This window comes from Mauremys reevesii, linkage group 25 (genome assembly GCF_016161935.1).
Source record: "Mauremys reevesii isolate NIE-2019 linkage group 25, ASM1616193v1, whole genome shotgun sequence".
Classification (NCBI taxonomy): Eukaryota; Metazoa; Chordata; order Testudines; family Geoemydidae; genus Mauremys; species Mauremys reevesii.
In genome coordinates, this window is record NC_052647.1 from 6,614,300 (window position 1) to 6,633,770 (window position 19,471).

Sequence of the window (19,471 nt, forward strand, 5' to 3'; positions counted from 1 at the left end):
TTGAATGGATAAATGTCTGTGATTTTATTGGCAAACTGTTTCCTCCAAAAACTTGTCACTGATGTTGTACAATTGGTTGCCTGAGTCCCATGGTTTTTCTCTGCTTCCTGACTGGCCAGCTGAAATGTTGGGTTAATAAGCAGGCGAATGTCGAATTCCAGCACCTGTTCCTGGCTGGGATTTCTGGGAGAATCGGTCATGGCCATTTCTGCAGCAGCTGAACCACTTTTCTCAACCCGCGGGAATGACTGACGATGTGCCCGACCCCCATGAGTCATCACCAGCTCAGTGCTGCTGTATGTGAAATGGTCACAAAGTGGGGGCAAGAACCCCAGTGGTGTAAATTGGTGCAGCACCACTGACTTCAAGGGGTTTTTGTCCCCTCCGTTTGGGGCCAGATTAGTAAACCGCTGGGTGGCAACTCCGGCTGGGGCTATGCTGGGGGTCAGGCTGGGCAGGTCTCTTCCGGCTTCGGCTTCCACAGGCCGGATTGGCAGTGAGTGTCGAGCTGGCATCATCCGTCCGAGGGCTCGGTGGATTCACCCCACGGGGCCCTGGGCCTGGGGGTCACAGCAGGGTGCGGGAATGGATGTTGTTGGGCTGCTGCTCACTGCGCAGTGTTAGGAATAGGGGGATCCCCTGGATCCAGCTGGCTTCCAAACAACCCATTTACCAGCCGTGCAGGGCCCGGCCGCATGTCGGGGTCTGCGGGCTTCTGCCATAGACCCCTGTGAGTGCCACCAGAGCGCAAAGAAACTAGTTTAAAGGGACATCACCCAATTCCCCTGCACTCCCCTGGGCGCAGCCCACCCACCCTTCTCCTAGTGCTCCAGGGGAGGGGTGGGGCTGGGTGTATCCTGAATGGGGAGGGGACCCATGGGGCTGGGGTCTGTAATGCTGAGCATGCCGCCCCCTTCTGGCGACTAGCTCCAGTTCAGCGCCCCCTTTCTTCTCTTCCACCATTGCAGCTCCCGGAGTCGCGGCTGCCCCGTGTCTCGGCCGTCCGGACACGTCACGCTGTGATCCCCATTCTGGGGGAGCCTTTCAAAGACAGACCCCTCTGTCCTATGCCTGCTAGCGAAACCCTTCCTCCAGGCTCCTAGCCCCCCCTCGGGGCTTCCCAGCCCCCCTCGCCTCAGGCCCCCCCCCCACTGGGCCCAGCCCTCGGGCTGTAGAGAAGCCCCACCTGTCCCCTCCCAGGCGAGCTTCCTTCTAGCCAGCGCCCTGCACGCAGCCTGAGTCACTTCCCCTTTGCAGCTTAACTGGCTGATCGGGCCCCCCTTAACCCTGCTCTGTCAGGGCTGGTGCCGGGAGGGGATCGCAGGGTCCTGGTCTGGAAAAGGTTGAGCCCCCGATCTGGGGGTGGGGGAGGGGTTGTGCTGCAGGGATTGGGGCCCTGCACATAGCAGGGAAGAAAGGAGAATGGAATGGGGGGGGGGGGTAGATGGAGCAGACAGACTGACCGACAGACCACGCCCCCTGCAATGGGTGGGGGGTGCCTCCATGGTCCTTCGCCCCCAGCCGTGCTGTGTGTAACCCCCTTCCCCGCTTTCCCCTCTCAGACATCGACGAGTGCAACAAGACCCCAGATATCTGTGGCCCCAACGCCACGTGTATCAACACCATCGGGAGCTACTGGTGTGAGTGCCGGGCCGGCTACGTCCCCTCCAACAGGAACACGACCCTGTGCCAAGGTGGGTCCTGCCACGGGGGGCATGGAGGGGGCACCTGGGGGGCTGGGCAGGGTCTGGGGTTACACAGGCAGAGGTCGCAGGGAGCTGGGAACTGGTCTGGGATGTTGCGCCAGCCCCCTGTCCCCCATGGACAGGATCCCTCTGGGTCTCAGCCCTGGCCAGGGAGGGCTCAGCCTCCAGGCCCTCCCCTCCCCCAGCCCAGCCTGTCCGTCCGTTGGGTGTTTCCTGTTGGCTCAGAGCCTTCCCAGCTGGAGCGGCTCATTCCGGACAATAGCCACTTGCTCCCGTTCGCTGGCCCAGTCACTGAACTCCTGGCTCTAACCAGCCCCGTCTCCCCAGAGCACGGTGCATGTCAGACGCCTGGATTATCCCCCAGCAGCGTCCCCCAGTGCCCAAGGTCCAGCTCCTAGATCAGCCTGACCCAGCGCTTTCTCTCTCCTTGCAGACATTGACGAGTGCCAGCAAAACGCCACAATCTGTGAGCCCCACGGGAACTGCATCAACATGCCAGGGACTTACATGTGTAAATGCAGTTGGGGATTTGGGAAGAGTCAAAAGGATATGGCTAAGATCTGCACAGGTACAACTAGAGTTGGAAACTGTCATGGCAAAGGCATGATGCTTCTGGCTTGTCTGCAGTATTACTAACACAAGGTGTTGCCTTTAAGCCCCACCTCCAGGAGTCACGTGATTCTGCTTTTGGCTAAAATCAAAATTAGGGTCCAGCCCACGTGGTGGAGGAAAAACTGCCAAACGTTACGCTGGGGTGACCGACAGCTCCCAAACTGGAGTCAAACAAAACGAACCCAAAATGGATTTTAAAAAAAAAATCTTGTGACTTTTTTGCAGCCTGGCTCATGGTTTGGGGCTTTTATTGATTGCTTGACGTTGGCGATGCTGTTAATGCACCGTCACTGAGCTGACCCAGGATCTCTGAAACTAACCCGCATGCCTGGATGGGGAAACTAACCAGGTTGCCCTGAGGTCTTGTTCTTTCTCTGCGCCACACCCAGGCAAAGTGTCAGTTCTGACTCCGATCCTGTCTTACAAATTAGAAACTGAGCCCAGGGACTGAAGGTCGCCATGTCTCTTGCCAGGCTGCTTAATTCCACCACGGCATGCGCATAGGGCTTGGAGATGTCATTAGAAGCTGCAACATCCCCGCAAACCTGCAGCTGCAATCAGAGCCCAAGATGCTCTTTCGTAGCAGAGCTTTGAGGTGGGGGAAGGTCAGATCTTTGCAAAGCAAACTGGACTGAGATGGAGCCGAGGACTTTTTGTTGGATCAACCTTTAATACAGCTTGGGCTCAGAAAGCCCCTTAGTTTCTGGAACCCAATTAACCTAAACAGATGCTAAGGCTGGGGAAGGAGCTGGCATCACAAAGGAACCAGCTTGGGTCATTAACAGGAATCAAATGCAGACCCTGTCTGCTGAAAGCACATGGCTCAGCTGCTGGAGCTAAGGGAGTAACTCCATTAACTAGTCATTGTAGCAGGCTGTTATCTACTTATGGGAACCAGCCACTAGACCAGGAGAAACTTGCTCTCTCCTTGTTCTGTGGCTCAGCGGCCTTTGCTAGAGCCTGGCACATAGAAGCCCCCTCACAGGCATGGCGTAGGCCTGTTGCCTTCCAAGAGGTTTAACAATGGAGCAAAAGTTGAGTTTCTTGCCAAAGAAACAAGGGATTTTTTCCAGCCCTGATGCACTCCCGGCCGTGAGCCAGGAGACACAAAGCTCCTCTCAGTGAGGGAGAGCAGAGGGTAAAATCTGCATGGTGAGGCAGGTGAGACACATTCTTGGCCTTTTATGGAAGAAACGCGCGGAAAGAGATAGGTCTAGTTGGTTGGGTATGAGACTAGGACTCAGAAGAGTTGGGTTCTAGTCCCAGCTCTGTTCCTGCTACATGTCCTTGGGCGATTCCCTGCCTCTCTTTTTCTCTCCCACCTCTTGTCCATTTAGACTAGAAGCTCTTTATGGCAGTGTGTGTGCAGCGCTCTGGGTGCTGCCTTTATGCAAATAATGACCGAGGGGAATCGGCGTAGCGGGAAATAGCAAAACTCTGTCATGGGAAAGAGAGAGAAGGGGAGTCTGAGAAAGAGCTGCTGGAGCACGGCCCAAGGGAAGGATCATGAGTGCTCTGGACTCTCCCCGCTGATTGACTTGTTTGCTGAAGTCCAGGTGAAGGGGATTTTAGCCCCAAGGATTTCTGTGAGAAGTAAAAGCATTATGGATAAATATCGGGGAGAGCTTAGCTTTCTTCTGTGGCCCTGCTCCTACTTCCTCAAGAAGGGTCAGCACCCATCTGTCCCCAGGGATGGTGACTGATAGGCCACTGCTGATCTGAATGCCAGAGGGAGTCAGCAGAACTGCTCTGCCTGCTGATCCAAACCTGCTCGTTCACCGGCCGACCCTTTTACTGTTTGAATGGATAAATGTCTGTGATTTTATTGGCAAACTGTTTCCTCCAAAAACTTGTCACTGATGTTGTACAATTGGTTGCCTGAGTCCCATGGTTTTTCTCTGCTTCCTGACTGGCCAGCTGAAATGTTGGGTTAATAAGCAGGCGAATGTCGAATTCCAGCACCTGTTCCTGGCTGGGATTTCTGGGAGAATCGGTCATGGCCATTTCTGCAGCAGCTGAACCACTTTTCTCAACCCGCAGGAATGACTGACGATGTGCCCGACCCCCATGAGTCATCACCAGCTCAGTGCTGCTGTATGTGAAATGGTCACAAAGTGGGGGCAAGAACCCCAGTGGTGTAAATTGGTGCAGCACCACTGACTTCAAGGGGTTTTTGTCCCCTCCGTTTGGGGCCAGATTAGTAAACCGCTGGGTGGCAACTCCGGCTGGGGCTATGCTGGGGGTCAGGCTGGGCAGGTCTCTTCCGGCTTCGGCTTCCACAGGCCGGATTGGCAGTGAGTGTCGAGCTGGCATCATCCGTCCGAGGGCTCGGTGGATTCACCCCATGGGGCCCTGGGCCTGGGGGTCACAGCAGGGTGCGGGAATGGATGTTGTTGGGCTGCTGCTCACTGCGCAGTGTTAGGAATAGGGGGATCCCCTGGATCCAGCTGGCTTCCAAACAACCCATTTACCAGCCGTGCAGGGCCTGGCCGCATGTCGGGGTCTGCGGGCTTCTGCCATAGACCCCTGTGAGTGCCACCAGAGCGCAAAGAAACTAGTTTAAAGGGACATCACCCAATTCCCCTGCACTCCCCTGGGCGCAGCCCACCCACCCTTCTCCTAGTGCTCCAGGGGAGAGGCGGGGCTGGGTGTATCCTGAATGGGGAGGGGACCCATGAGGCTGGGGTCTGTAACACTGAGTGTGGTGCCCCCTTCTGGCGACTAGCTCCAGTTCAGCGCCCCCTTTCTTCTCTTCCACCATTGCAGCTCCCGGAGTCGCGGCTGCCCCGTGTCTCGGCCGTCCGGCCAGGTCACACTGTGATCCCCATTCTAGGGGAGCCTTTCAAAGTCAGACCCCTCTGTCCTATGCCTGCTAGCGAAACCCTTCCTCCGGGCTCCCAGCCCCCCCTCGGAGCTTCCTAGCCCCCCTTGCCTCAGGCCCCCCCCACTGGGCCCAGCCCTCGGGCTGTAGAGAAGCCCCACCTGTCCCCTCCCAGGCGAGCTTCCTTCTAGCCAGCGCCCTGCACGCAGCCTGAGTCACTTCCCCTTTGCAGCTTAACTGGCTGATCGGGCCCCCCTTAACCCTGCTCTGTCAGGGCTGGTGCCGGGAGGGGAACACAGGGTCCTGGTCTGGAAAAGGTTGGGCCCCCGATCTGGGGGTGGGGGAGGGGTTGTGCCGCAGGGATTGGGGCCCTGCACATAGCAGGGAAGAAAGGAGAATGGAATGGGGGGGCGGGGTAGATGGAGCAGACAGACTGACCGACAGACCACGCCCCCTGCAATGGGTGGGGGGTGCCTCCATGGTCCTTCGCCCCCAGTGCGCCCCCAGCCGAGCTGTGTGTGACCCCCTCCCCCGCTTTCCCCTCTCAGACATCGACGAGTGCAACAAGACCCCAGATATCTGTGGCCCCAACGCCACGTGTATCAACACCATCGGGAGCTACTGGTGTGAGTGCCGGGCCAGCTACGTCCCCTCCAACAGGAACACGACCCTGTGCCAAGGTGGGTCCTGCCGCGGGGGGCATGGAGGGGGCACCGGGGGGGCTGGGCAGGGTCTGGGGTTACACAGGCAGAGGTCGCAGGGAGCTGGAAACTGGTCTGGGATGTTGCGCCAGCCCCCTGCCCCCCATCAGGATCCCTCTGGGTCTCAGCCCTGGCCAGGGAGGGCTCAGCCTCCAGGCCCTCCCCTCCCCCAGCCCAGCCTGTCCGTCCGTTGGGTGTTTCCTGTTGGCTCAGAGCCTTCCCAGATGGAGCGGCTCATTCCGGACAATAGCCACTTGCTCCCGTTCGCTGGCCCAGTCACTGAACTCCTGGCTCTAACCAGCCCCGTCTCCCCAGAGCACGGTGCATGTCAGACGCCTGGATTATCCCCCAGCAGCGTCCCCCAGTGCCCAAGGTCCAGCTCCTAGATCAGCCTGACCCAGCGCTTTCTCTCCCCTTGCAGACATTGACGAGTGCCAGCAAAACGCCACAATCTGTGAGCCCCACGGGAACTGCATCAACACGCCAGGGACTTACATGTGTAAATGCAGTTGGGGATTTGGGAAGAGTCAAGAGGATATGGCTAAGATCTGCACAGGTACAACTAGAGTTGGAAACTGTCATGGCAAAGGCATGATGCTTCTGGCTTGTCTGCAGTATTACTAACACAAGGTGTTGCCTTTAAGCCCCACCTCCAGGAGTCACGTGATTCTGCTTTTGGCTAAAATCAAAATTAGGGTCCGGCCCACGTGGTGGAGGAATAACTGCCAAACGTTACGCTGGGGTGACCGACAGCTCCCAAACTGGAGTCAAACAAAACGAAACCCAAAATGGATTTAAAAAAAAATCTTGTGACTTTTTTGCAGCCTGGCTCATGGTTTCGGGCTTTTATTGATTGCTTGACGTTGACGATGCTGTTAATGCACCGTCACTGAGCTGACCCAGGATCTCTGAAACTAACCCACATGCCTGGATGGGGAAACTAACCAGGTTGCCCTGAGGTCTTGTTCTTTCTCTGCGCCACACCCAGGCAAAGTGTCTGTTCTGACTCCGATCCTGTCTTACAAATTAGAAACTGAGCCCGGGGACTGAAGGTCGCCATGTCTCTTGCCAGGCTGCTTAATTCCACCACAGCACACGCATAGGGCTTGGAGATGTCATTAGAAGCTGCAACATCCCCCTAAACCTGCAGCTGCAATCAGAGCCCAAGATGCTCTTTCAAAGTACAGCTTTGAGGTGGGGGAAGGTCAGATCTTTGCAAAGCAAACTGGACTGAGATGGAGCCGAGGACTTTTTGTTGGATCAACCTTTAATACAGCTTGGGCTCAGAAAGCCCCTTAGTTTCTGGAACCCCACTAACCTAAACAGGTGCTAAGGCTGGGGAAGGAGCTGGCATCACAAAGGAACCAGCTTGGGTCATTAGCAGGAATCAAATGCAGACCCTGCCTGCTGAAAGCACACGGCTCAGCTGCTGGAGCTAAGGGAGTAACTCCATTAACTAGTCATTGTAGCAGGCTGTTATCTACTTATGGGAACCAGCCACTAGACCAGGAGAAACTTGCTCTCTCCTTGTTCTGTGGCTCAGCGGCCTTTGCTAGAGCCTGGCACATAGAAGCCCCCTCACAGGCATGGCGTAGGCCTGTTGCCTTCCAAGAGGTTTAACAATGGAGCAAAAGTTGAGTTTCTTGCCAAAGAAACAAGGGATTTTTTCCAGCCCTGATGCACTCCCGGCCGTGAGCCAGGAGACACAAAGCTCCTCTCAGTGAGGGAGAGCAGAGGGTAAAATCTGCATGGTGAGGCAGGTGAGACACATTCTTGGCCTTTTATGGAAGAAACACGCGGAAAGAGATAGGTCTAGTTGGTTGGGTATGAGACTAGGACTCAGAAGAGTTGGGTTCTAGTCCCAGCTCTGTTCCTGCTACATGTCCTTGGGCAATTCCCTGCCTCTGTTTTTCTCTCCCACCTCTTGTCCATTAGACTAGAAGCTCTTTATGGCCGTGGGTGTGCAGCGCTCTGGGTGCTGCCTTTATGCAAATAATGACCGAGGGGAATCGGCGTAGCGGGAAATAGCAAAACTCTGTCATGGGAAAGAGAGAGAAGGGGAGTCTGAGAAAGAGCTGCTGGAGCACGGCCCAAGGGAAGGATCCGCGAGTGCTCTGGACTCTCCCCGCTGATTGACTTGTTTGCTGAAGTCCAGGTGAAGGGGATTTTAGCCCCAAGGATTTCTGTGAGAAGTAAAAGCATTATGGATAAATATCGGGGAGAGCTTAGCTTTCTTCTGTGGCCCTGCTCCTACTTCCTCAAGAAGGGTCAGCACCCATCTGTCCCCAGGGATGGTGACTGATAGGCCACTGCTGATCTGAATGCCAGAGGGAGTCAGCAGAACTGCTCTGCCTGCTGATCCAAACCTGCTCGTTCACCGGCCGACCCTTTTACTGCTTGAATGGATAAATGTCTGTGATTTTATTGGCAAACTGTTTCCTCCAAAAACTTGTCACTGATGTTGTACAATTGGTTGCCTGAGTCCCATGGTTTTTCTCTGCTTCCTGACTGGCCAGCTGAAATGTTGGGTTAATAAGCAGGCGAATGTCGAATTCCAGCACCTGTTCCTGGCTGGGATTTCTGGGAGTATCGGTCATGGCCATTTCTGCAGCAGCTGAACCACTTTTCTCAACCCTCGGGAATGACTGACGATGTGCCCGACCCCCATGAGTCATCACCAGCTCAGTGCTGCTGTATGTGAAATGGTCACAAAGTGGGGGCAAGAATCCCAGTGGTGTAAATTGGTGCAGCACCACTGACTTCAAGGGGTTTTTGTCCCCTCCGTTTGGGGCCAGATTAGTAAACCGCTGGGTGGCAACTCCGGCTGGGGCTATGCTGGGGGTCAGGCTGGGCAGGTCTCTTCCGGCTTCGGCTTCCACAGGCCGGATTGGCAGTGAGTGTCGAGCTGGCATCATCTGTCCGAGGGCTCGGTGGATTCACCCCACGGGGCCCTGGGCCTGGGGGTCACAGCAGGGTGCGGGAATGGATGTTGTTGGGCTGCTGCTCACTGCGCAGTGTTAGGAATAGGGGGATCCCCTGGATCCAGCTGGCTTCCAAACAACCCATTTACCAGCCGTGCAGGGCCCGGCCGCATGTCGGGGTCTGCGGGCTTCTGCCATAGACCCCTGTGAGCGCCACCAGAGCGCAAAGAAACTAGTTTAAAGGGACATCACCCAATTCCCCTGCACTCCCCTGGGCGCAGCCCACCCACCCTTCTCCTAGTGCTCCAGGGGAGAGGCGGGGCTGGGTGTATCCCAAAGGGGGAGGGGACCCATGGGGCTGGGGTCTGTAACACTGAGTGTGGTGCCCCCTTCTGGCGACTAGCTCCAGTTCAGCGCCCCCTTTCTTCTCTTCCACCATTGCAGCTCCCGGAGTCGCGGCTGCCCCGTGTCTCGGCCGTCCGGCCAGGTCACGCTGTGATCCCCATTCTGGGGGAGCCTTTCAAAGTCAGACCCCTCTGTCCTATGCCTGCTAGCGAAACCCTTCCTCCGGGGCTCCAGCCCCCCCTCGGGGCTTCCCAGCCCCCCTCGCCTAAGCCCCCCCCCCACTGGGCCCAGCCTTCAGGCTGTAGAGAAGCCCCACCTGCCCCCTCCCAGGCGAGCTTCCTTCTAGCCAGCGCCCTGCACGCAGCCTGCGTCACTCCCCCTGTGCAGCTTACCTGGCAGATCGGGCCCCCCTTAACCCTGCTCTGTCAGGGCTGGTGCCGGGAGGGGAACACAGGGTCCTGGTCTGGAAAAGGTTGAGCCCCCGATCTGGGGGTGGGGGAGGGGTTGTGCTGCAGGGATTGGGGCCCTGCACATAGCAGGGAAGAAAGGAGAATGGAATGGGGGTAGATGGCGCAGACAGACGGACCGACCGACCACGCCCCCTGCAATGGGTGGGGGGTGCCTCCATGGTCCTTCGCCCCCAGTGCGCCCCCAGCCGAGCTGTGTGTGACCCTCCCCGCTTTCCTCTCAGACATCGACGAGTGCAACAAGACCCCAGATATCTGTGGCCCCAACGCCACGTGTATCAACACCATCGGGAGCTACTGGTGTGAGTGCCGGGCCGGCTACGTCCCCTCCAACAGGAACACGACCCTGTGCCAAGGTGGGTCCTGCCACGGGGGGCATGGAGGGGCACCTGGGGCTGGGCAGGGTCTGGGGTTACACAGGCAGAGGTCGCAGGGAGCTGGAAACTGGTCTGGGATGTTGCGCCAGCCCCCTGCCCCCCATCAGGATCCCTCTGGGTCTCAGCCCTGGCCAGGGAGGGCTCAGCCTCCAGGCCCTCCCCTCCCCCAGCCCAGCCTGTCCGTCCGTTGGGTGTTTCCTGTTGGCTCAGAGCCTTCCCAGCTGGAGCGGCTCATTCCGGACAATAGCCACTTGCTCCCGTTCGCTGGCCCAGTCACTGAACTCCTGGCTCTAACCAGCCCCGTCTCCCCAGAGCACGGTGCATGTCAGATGCCTGGATTATCCCCCAGCAGCGTCCCCCAGTGCCCAAGGTCCAGCTCCTAGATCAGCCTGACCCAGCGCTTTCTCTCCCCTTGCAGACATTGACGAGTGCCAGCAAAACGCCACAATCTGTGAGCCCCACGGGAACTGCATCAACATGCCAGGGACTTACATGTGTAAATGCAGTTGGGGATTTGGGAAGAGTCAAAAGATCTGCACAGGTACAACTAGAGTTGGAAACTTGGCTAAGATCTGCACAGGTACAACTAGAGTTGGAAACTGTCATGGCAAAGGCATGATGCTTCTGGCTTGTCTGCAGTATTACTAACACGAGGTGTTGCCTTTAAGCCCCACCTCCAGGAGTCACGTGATTCTGCTTTTGGCTAAAATCAAAATTAGGGTCCGGCCCACGTGGTGGAGGAAAAACTGCCAAACGTTACGCTGGGGTGACCGACAGCTCCCAAACTGGAGTCAAACAAAACGAACCCAAAATGGATTTTAAAAAAAAAATCTTGTGACTTTTTTGCAGCCTGGCTCATGGTTTGGGGCTTTTATTGATTGCTTGACGTTGGCGATGCTGTTAATGCACCGTCACTGAGCTGACCCAGGATCTCTGAAACTAACCCGCATGCCTGGATGGGGAAACTAACCAGGTTGCCCTGAGGTCTTGTTCTTTCTCTGCGCCACACCCAGGCAAAGTGTCAGTTCTGACTCCGATCCTGTCTTACAAATTAGAAACTGAGCCCGGGGACTGAAGGTCGCCATGTCTCTTGCCAGGCTGCTTAATTCCACCACAGCATGCGCATAGGGCTTGGAGATGTCATTAGAAGCTGCAACATCCCCCCAAACCTGCAGCTGCAATCAGAGCCCAAGATGCTCTTTCGTAGCAGAGCTTTGAGGTGGGGGAAGGTCAGATCTTTGCAAAGCAAACTGGACTGAGATGGAGCCGAGGACTTTTTGTTGGATCAACCTTTAATACAGCTTGGGCTCAGAAAGCCCCTTAGTTTCTGGAACCCCATTAACCTAAACAGGTGCTAAGGCTGGGGAAGGAGCTGGCATCACAAAGGAACCAGCGTGGGTCATTAGCAGGAATCAAACGCAGACCCTGCCTGCTGAAAGCACACGGCTCAGCTGCTGGAACTAAGGGAGTAACTCCATTAACTAGTCATTGTAGCAGGCTGTTATCTACTTATGGGAACCAGCCACTAGACCAGGAGAAACTTGCTCTCTCCTTGTTCTGTGGCTCAGCGGCCTTCGCTAGAGCCTGGTACATAGAAGCCCCCTCACAGGCATGGCGTAGGCCTTTTGCCTTCCAAGAGGTTTACAATGGAGCAAAAGTTGAGTTTCTTGCCAAAGAAACAAGGGATTTTTTCCAGCCCTGATGCACTCCCGGCCGTTAGCCAGGAGACACAAAGCTCCTCTCAGTGAGGGAGAGCAGAGGGTAAAATCTGCATGGTGAGGCAGTTGAGACACATTCTTGGCCTTTTATGGAAGAAACGCGTGGAAAGAGACGGGTCTAGTTGGTTGGGTATGAGACTAGGACTCAGAGGAGTTGGGTTCTAGTCCCAGCTCTGTTCCTGCTACATGTCCTTGGGCAATTCCCTGCCTCTGTTTTTCTCTCCCACCTCTTGTCCATTTAGACTAGAAGCTCTTTATGGCCGTGGGTGTGCAGCGCTCTGGGTGCTGCCTTTATGCAAATAATGACCGAGGGGAATTGGCGTAGCGGGAAATAGCAAAACGCTGTCATGGGAAAGAGAGAGATGGGGAGTCTGAGAAAGAGCTGCTGGAGCACGGCCCAAGGGAAGGATCCGCGAGTGCTCTGGACTCTCCCCACTGATTGACTTGTTTGCTGAAGTCCAGGTGAAGGGGATTTTAGCCCCAAGGATTTCTGTGAGAAGTAAAAGCATTATGGATAAATATCGGGGAGAGCTTAGCTTTCTTCTGTGGCCCTGCTCCTACTTCCTCAAGAAGGGTCAGCACCCATCTGTCCCCAGGGATGGTGACTGATAGGCCACTGCTGATCTGAATGCCAGAGGAAGTCAGCAGAACTGCTCTGCCTGCTGATCCAAACCTGCTCATTCACCGGCCGACCCTTTTACTGTTTGAATGGATAAATGTCTGTGATTTTATTGGCAAACTGTTTCCTCCAAAAACTTGTCACTGATGTTGTACAATTGGTTGCCTGAGTCCCATGGTCTTTCTCTGCTTCCTGATTGGCCAGCTGAAATGTTGGGTTTATAAGCAGGCGAATGTCGAATTCCAGCACTTGTTCCTGGCTGGGATTTCTGGGAGTATCGGTCATGGCCATTTCTGCAGCAGCTGAACCGCTTTCCCCAACCCGCGGGAATGACTGAGGATGTGCCCGACCCCCAGACAGACTGACCGACAGACCACGCCCCCTGCAATGGGTGGGGGGTGCCTCTATGCTCCTTCTCCCCCCGTGCGCCCACAGCCGTGCTGTGTGTGACCCCCTCCCCCGCTTTCCCTTGCCAGACATCGACGAGTGCAAAAAGACCCCAGCTGTCTGTGGCCCCAATGCCACATGTATCAACACCATCAGGAGCTACTGGTGTGAGTGCCAGGCCGGCTACGTCCCCTCCAACAGGAACACGACCCTGTGCCAAGGTGGGTCCTGCCGCGGGGGGCATGGAGGGGGCACCTGGGGGGCTGGGCAGGGCCTGGGGTTACACAGGCAGAGGTCCTGCCCGAGGGGGCAGGGAGCTGGGAACTGGTCTGGGATGTTGCGCCAGCCCCCTGCCCCCCATGGACGGGGTCCCTCTGCTGTCTCAGCCCTGGCCCAGGGGAGCTCAGCCTCCAGGCTCTCCCCTCCCCCAGCCCAGCCTGTCCGTCCACTGGGTGTTTCCTGTTGGATCAGAGCCACAGGCACCAGCGAGCCCAGGTCTGGCTCTGGGAGCGGAGCAGGGCCAGGCCGGGGAGGGGTGAGCAGGGCAGCCAGGGGCCGGGCGTCTCCCCCCAGCAGTGCCTGTATTCCTGCTGCACGGCTGGATTCTCTGCCCTGGGAAGAGGCAGCAGGGGGCGCAGTCTGTGCCTAGGGGCCACTAGGGGCTCCCTGCTGGATTCAGCCCCCACCCCCCAACACACCCCAGAACCACGCACAGCTGGGGGGAGAGGGCTGAGGGGAGATACGGCTGGGATGATTCCACAGCCCCCACCCCCACCCCACTGCAGCTCAGTCCCCCTAGGATGGGGAGGGGGGACTGTTCCTTTCACAGAGACCGGCTTGTGGGCAGAGGATGGGGAGAAGGGGTGCGCACATGTGTGGGGCTGAGTGTGTGTGTGGGGGGGGTCACTGCTCCCCCTGTTGCGGGGAGTGAGGGGGGGCTTCTGCTGCCCCCTGCTGGAGGGAACGAGTCCTGCTCTCTGTGCCTGGCTCTGGTGCATGCACCTACCCAGCCAGACCCCGCATTTCCCCCCACCCATCTCTCATTCCTCCTCCCTTTCCATCCCCAGAGCTCACCTGCCCCCCGCTGCTGGGTGATGACAGCTCTGCCGGAGCCAAGGTGAGTGGGGCACAGACCACGGGGGGGGGCGGGATAGACCCCGATTCCCCTTTAGGGCCACGTTGCTTTTCACTGATCTCGCCCAACGAGGCTTCTGGGGCCAAACTCGCCCCTGGGCAAAGAGCCAGTGGCCAGTCCCTGGAGCCCCTGCAGTCCAGCCACGGCCCAGGCCTTTGCCCCCGGGGTGATTCTCACCCTCCAGGATCAGCAGCATCAGGCTGCAGCAACACACTTCAGCTTGCAACCGCCATCCCTCACCATCCCTTGTGTGACGCGGGAGGGAGCGGGGCGGATTGTCTAGTGTTACTGGCAGGGCCGCCCAGAGGGGGGGGGGGCAAGAGGGGCAATTTGCCCCAGGCCCCGAGCCCCACGGGGGCCCCCACCAGAGTTTTTTGGGGCCCCTGGAGCGGGGTCCCTCACTCGCTCCAGGGTGCCCGGCAAACTCTTGTGCGGCCGGGCGCAGGAGCTGCTGCCGCTCCCGAGCTTCGCCGGCGGGGGGTGCTTCCGCTCCGGGGCGGAAGGACCCCCCGCTGGCGAATTACCGCCGAAGACGGAGCGGGACCCGCCGCCGAAGTTCAGCTCGGTCTTCGGCGGCGGGGGGCCCTTCCGTTCCGGGACCCGCCGCCAACGGCCCCTGAAGACCGGCGGTGAGGCCCCCCTCCGCCGAATTACCACCGAAGACCAGGCTGCGCTTCGGCGGCGGGTCCCGCTTCGGCGGTAATTCGCCAGCGGGGGGGCCCCCGTCGCGGGTCTTCGGGGCACTTCGGCGGCGGGTCCAGGAACGGTAGGGCCCCCCGCCGCCGAAGACCCCGGGCCCCCGGAATCCTCTGGGCAGCCCTGGTTACTGGGGCTGTCTCATGGGGGATGGGAGAGCAGGGGGTGACTTTAGGTGAGAGGGTCCCTGAGCCTGTAACCTGAGCCAGGAGGAGGGTGGGGCCAGGTGACACCTTTGCCCAGGAAACTGGACAAAGAGAGAGGAGGAGCTGGGGGCGGGAGTGAGTCGGCTGGAGGGGTTTCCAGTTTTGGGCTGCCTGGGAAGATGCAGGGAACCCCGAGTCTGGGGTCTAAGCTCCTTGCCCCCCAGAGGGACCTGGCTCAGGTCCTGGTTGTACCTTCAAGCCCTGCTTGGGACTGTTCATGTCATCTAATAAACCTTCTGTTGTACTGACTGGCTGAGAGTCACGGTGAATCACAGGAAGTGGGGGGTGCAGGGCCCTGACTCCCCCATACTCCATGACACCTTGCAAATGCCGTGCACCCCCAAAGGGCCAGACGGGGCATTGCCCGCGCTCCCTCTGGTGCCTGGCTTCTGAGCCGAGGGATCCTCTCGGGACGGGGGGATGTGGGCTGCGATTCTGTGATCTCTTTTCCTGAGCCAGGCCTGGGCCTTGTTTTTCAGAACGTCCTCGGCAGCTTCCTGGCGCGGGTGGGACATCACTGCAAGGTGATGCTGGAGGAGCTGAAGCAGATGAAATCACAGAACACTGAGGGGAAGCTGCAGGTGCCAAGCCAAAGTTCCGGGCCTTGCTGGGTTTGTTCTTGTTAGGGGGAGGAATCGCTGCTCCTACTCAGATCTAGTCTCAGGGCGATCTATAGGTATGCACCGCCTGGAACAGGAGATAGATAAACAGCAGCACTGCCCAGAAATTCCCATGCCTGCCTCCCCAGTGGGCTCTGTGCCCAAGAAGCTGGCTCTCCTAGATTCCTAGGCTAGACAGGACCATTGTGATCATCTAGTCTGACCTCCCAGACAGCGATGTCAATGGCAGGAGAACTTGTCTTTCCTTTCATGGGGATTGTGGGAAGGCAGTGGAGGACTAGCAATCCGGGAATGGGGGGTGCGGCAGGGGCTCAGACACTGTGACACCAACACCCCCCACGTTTGCCTGGCCAGGGCTTCTTGGACATTCTGGAGAAGCAGATAAATCTGGTCGGGCAGCAGAGCGAGAGCGTAGAGTGGAGACACCGGATCGCGACGGAGCTGATGGCCCTAGTGGAGAAGCTGCTGAGAACGCTGGGTCGGACTGTGCGTGATAGGATCAGCATCGCATCCCCCAACGGCACAGGTCAGCACCTGGCCACGTGGTCCCAGTTGGGCTTTCATCACCTGCAGTCTACGCTCCCGCCCCACTCCCCACAGCGCCCCCTGCTGGGAGATGGGAGCTCCCCCCACAGCCAGTGCTCCCGCCCCACTCCCCACAGCGCCCCCTGCTGGGAGATGGGAGCTCCCCCCCACAACCAGTGCTCCTACCCTGCTCCCCACAGCACCCCCTGCTGGGAGAGGCTGGGACTGGAGTAGCTGGGAGCTCCCACCACAGCCAGGAAAGCACCTTGCCTAGCTACAGGCTTCCTCTCCATGTTCTCTGGTGTGAGCTCTGGCTGGCATTGTGGTTGCAGAGCTGGGGCTGGCGGTCAGGCAGGCTGGGAACCAGAGCCAGGAGACCGTGACGCTGCAGCAGAGCAAGACGCAGATGGAATTAAAGTGGGCCGGAGCCCCAGGGCAGAAAAATGAAGGTATGTGGTCATCCCCTGTGCTGGGGTGTATATAGCGATGGGCATGGCCAGGGCATTGGGAGCAGCAGCACAGCACCCCCTGGTGCCAGGCTGGGGTGTGTAGGGGGACAGGGCATGGTCAGGGCATTGGTGATGGCACCTACAGCAGCACAGCGCCCCCTGGTGCCAGGCTGGGGTGTGTAGGGGGATGGGGCACGGCCAGGGCATTGGGGATAGCACCCCCAGCAGCACAGCGCCCCCTGGCACCAGTCTGCCCCAGGGCCCCTCCTGCCTCCATTTCATCCATCTCCTCTGTCTCTCGCAGGCTTCACGCTGGCCGGGCTGCTGACATACCAGGGGATGAGCCCCATCCTGGACGGTGCTGGGTGGGTGGAAGCACCCGAGTGGGACAAGATCGGCCAGACGGGGAAGCGGGCACAGAAGCCGGGGCGGCTCAGCTACCGTGTGCTGTCTCCGGTGGTGTCGGCCTTCATCAGTGACCCGAACCCCCAGGCACTCGGCCTCTCTGTCAGCATCCGCTTCAGCCACCCGGTGCCGGTGAGTCCCTGGGCTGGGCATGGGGGGAGGAGAGCCTGGGGCGCTGGGGGACAGAACCTGGGCCCATCTCTAGTAACACCCCCCATTCTGGGCAGCAGGCGAATCTGCCTCCACACAGGGACAAACTGATGCTCTGTGCCCCCAGTCCAGCCCCTCATACCCCGTCACCTGCCCTCCCGGAGCCTGGGGAGTCCTGCCCCCCATTTGGCCCCAGCCAGCCCCCCACTCCCACTCCTGCCCCCCATGCACCAAGCGTCTCTCTGTCCCCAGAAGAAGAAGACCGACCTGCGCCTCCTCTGCGCCTACTGGGAGCCTGACAGCAGGCGCTGGGCCACCGACGGCTGCACCCTGCAGAAGTTGAACGCCACCATCACCCGCTGCCAGTGCAACCACCTGACCAGCTTCGCCGTGCTCATGGCCTTCTACGAGCTGGAGGTAGGCGCGGCCCTCGCTGGGGCCTCGGGGCTGGGCTGGTTCTGCTCTTCCCCTCAATCCTCCCCTGTGGAGCAGGAGTCACTCCAGATTCCCCCCAGAGTAAAGCCATTCCCCACCGGGGCGGGGCCCTGGATCTGATCAGGGGCACAAGCAGCCCCTCCTCCCCGTCCTCTAGGGCTCAGGCAGACTCCCCATGAAGCAGCGACCGATGTGCCTGGCTGGGAAGCTGTGGGGCAGCAGGGGCAGGGGGCTCACCCCATTGCATTGCAGGGCAGGGAACATCCCCATCCCCATTGCTCAGAAGCAGGGAGGGGTTAAATGCCTCACTCAAGGAGACACAGGGAGGTGACATCAGAGCTGGGAACTGAACCCAGGAGTCCTGCCCCCAGCCCCCTCCTCTGACCCCTAGATCCTGCTCTGCTCCCAGAGCTGGTAGAACCCAGGAGTTCTGAGCTGCAGCACCGTAGCCACAAGCGCATCCGTCTGGTCTAAAAGCAGCTCCCTGCCGGGCAGGGGCTTCCTCCCGCCAGGCGGGGGCGCTCTGCTCTCTGCTACAGGGGAACAGCCCTGGCCCCTCGCACTGTCTGGCGCCCCCGTCCTGCAGGGATCGGTGCCAGGGACTCCCCCTTGGTTGGTGGTGACCCTAGAGCCCCCTCGGCTTCCCATGGCCCTGGGGCTGTGGGTCAGCCCCTCGCAGGGGGAGGGGAGGGGCAGGCTGGGCAGCATCGAATCCATCTGGGCGGCTGGACCCAGCCAGACTCTGGTTCCCGCAGGCTGCCCGGTGTCACCACTAGGGGGCGCTCCCAGCCGCAGCGCAGAGCGAGACCGACAGGCTAGTCCGGCTGTCCCCTAACGCCCGTCCTGGCTGCTGCCTTGGGAACCCTGACTAACCCCTCACCCCCGGCACAGGACTGGACCCTGGACGTCATCACCAAGGTGGGGCTGGTGATCTCGCTGCTGTGCCTGCTGCTGGCCATCGTCACCTTCCTCTTCTGCCGCGCCCTCAAGGGCCCCCGCACCACCATCCACCTGCACCTCTGCCTGGCGCTCTTCATCGCCTACACCGTCTTCCTCACCGGCACCTCCAGCACCGGCAACAAGGTACCTGCCCCCCCGCCAGCCTCGGGCCCTGCTCCCAACAGCGACCCCCCAGCCAGCCTCGGGCCCTGCTCCCCGCAGTGCCCCCTGCTGGCAGCTCCTTCCCCCCCCCAGCCAGCCTTGGTCCCCACTCCCCACAGCGCCCTCTACAGGGATCTCCCCCCAGCCAGTGCTCCTGCCCTGCTCCCCACTGCGCCCCCTGCTGCCGGGGGCTGGGGCTGGAGGAGCCGGGAGCCCGGCCCTGACGTCCCACGTCCCGTTGGCTGCAGGTGGTGTGCCGCGTGGTGGCCGGGCTCCTGCACTATTTCTTCCTGGCCGCCTTCTGCTGGATGTGCCTGGAGGGCGCCGAGCTCTACCTGCTGGTGGTTCAGGTCTTCACCCCCCACGGCCTCAGGCGCCGCTACATGTTCCTGCTGGGCTACGGCGTGCCGGCCCTCATCGTGGGCATCTCGGCCGCCACCTACAGCGAGGGCTACGGCACGGCGCGCCAGTGAGTCACCGGCCCGGGGGGGCGGCCCAGTGCTCGCGGCCAGGGGCTCGAGGGGAACAGGGCCCCGTGCCCAGGCAGCACACGGGGGCAGGAGCGGCTCAGCCGGGCGGCCGCTGCCATCCGGGCCCACCAGGGGAGGGGAGGGTGGGACCCCATGGGGTGGGTGAGGCCAGCATGAGGGAGGGGGGCACCTTCCTGCTGCTTGGGCCAGGGCCCCAGCCCAGGACACTTGTACAACACAGGGAAGCTCCCAGGCACCATGGGGCGAGGGGAGGGGAGGCTGGCAAGTCTCCATCCCCCACTCTGCCAGTAGGGGGGGCAGACCCCACCCTGCAGTGCCCCCTGCTGGCAGGTGAGTGATTGACCCATGTCTGTCCCTCCCCCCACAGCTGCTGGCTCTCGCTGGAGAAGCAATTCATTTGGAGCTTCCTGGGGCCCGTCTGCATCATCATCTTGGTAAATCCCCTCCCCCAGCCCAGCCCCATGCCAGCACCTGGCCCCCTGGCCGGCCCCTGAGGGCCTGGCTGGCAGCTGCCCTCGCTTCTTTCCCCTGCCACCCAGCCCCCGCTCCGGGGCAGCTGGGCCCCTCGCTGCTCCCCCCCGCCA

The 19,471-nt window shown here is 59.7% G+C and overlaps 2 protein-coding genes across 8 annotated transcripts in view; one reads left to right on the top strand and one right to left on the bottom strand.

The window, feature by feature from the left end:
* The window catches only part of LOC120391382 (adhesion G protein-coupled receptor E5-like), a 1,047,477-nt gene that overhangs the window by 597,610 nt on the left and 430,396 nt on the right, over window positions 1–19,471 (bottom strand). The gene's annotated exons all lie outside the window — the stretch shown is intronic.
* ADGRE5 (adhesion G protein-coupled receptor E5) overlaps window positions 1–19,471 on the top strand; it is a 291,623-nt gene that overhangs the window by 198,742 nt on the left and 73,410 nt on the right. For 4 of the 6 annotated variants that reach the window (XM_039514962.1, XM_039514964.1, XM_039514963.1 and 1 more), the window contains exons 7-22: window positions 1,563–1,694; window positions 2,140–2,274; window positions 5,688–5,819; window positions 6,262–6,396; window positions 9,798–9,929; window positions 10,369–10,491; window positions 12,764–12,895; window positions 13,742–13,791; window positions 15,191–15,292; window positions 15,686–15,857; window positions 16,189–16,305; window positions 16,610–16,842; window positions 17,113–17,277; window positions 18,187–18,378; window positions 18,645–18,865; window positions 19,255–19,321. In XM_039514962.1, coding sequence (XP_039370896.1) covers window positions 1,563–1,694; window positions 2,140–2,274; window positions 5,688–5,819; window positions 6,262–6,396; window positions 9,798–9,929; window positions 10,369–10,491; window positions 12,764–12,895; window positions 13,742–13,791; window positions 15,191–15,292; window positions 15,686–15,857; window positions 16,189–16,305; window positions 16,610–16,842; window positions 17,113–17,277; window positions 18,187–18,378; window positions 18,645–18,865; window positions 19,255–19,321 — 2,240 coding nt within the window. The remainder of the gene's footprint in view (window positions 1–1,562; window positions 1,695–2,139; window positions 2,275–5,687; window positions 5,820–6,261; window positions 6,397–9,797; window positions 9,930–10,368; window positions 10,492–12,763; window positions 12,896–13,741; window positions 13,792–15,190; window positions 15,293–15,685; window positions 15,858–16,188; window positions 16,306–16,609; window positions 16,843–17,112; window positions 17,278–18,186; window positions 18,379–18,644; window positions 18,866–19,254; window positions 19,322–19,471) is intronic. The other 2 variants (XM_039514966.1, XM_039514972.1) reach the window with 2 other exon arrangements.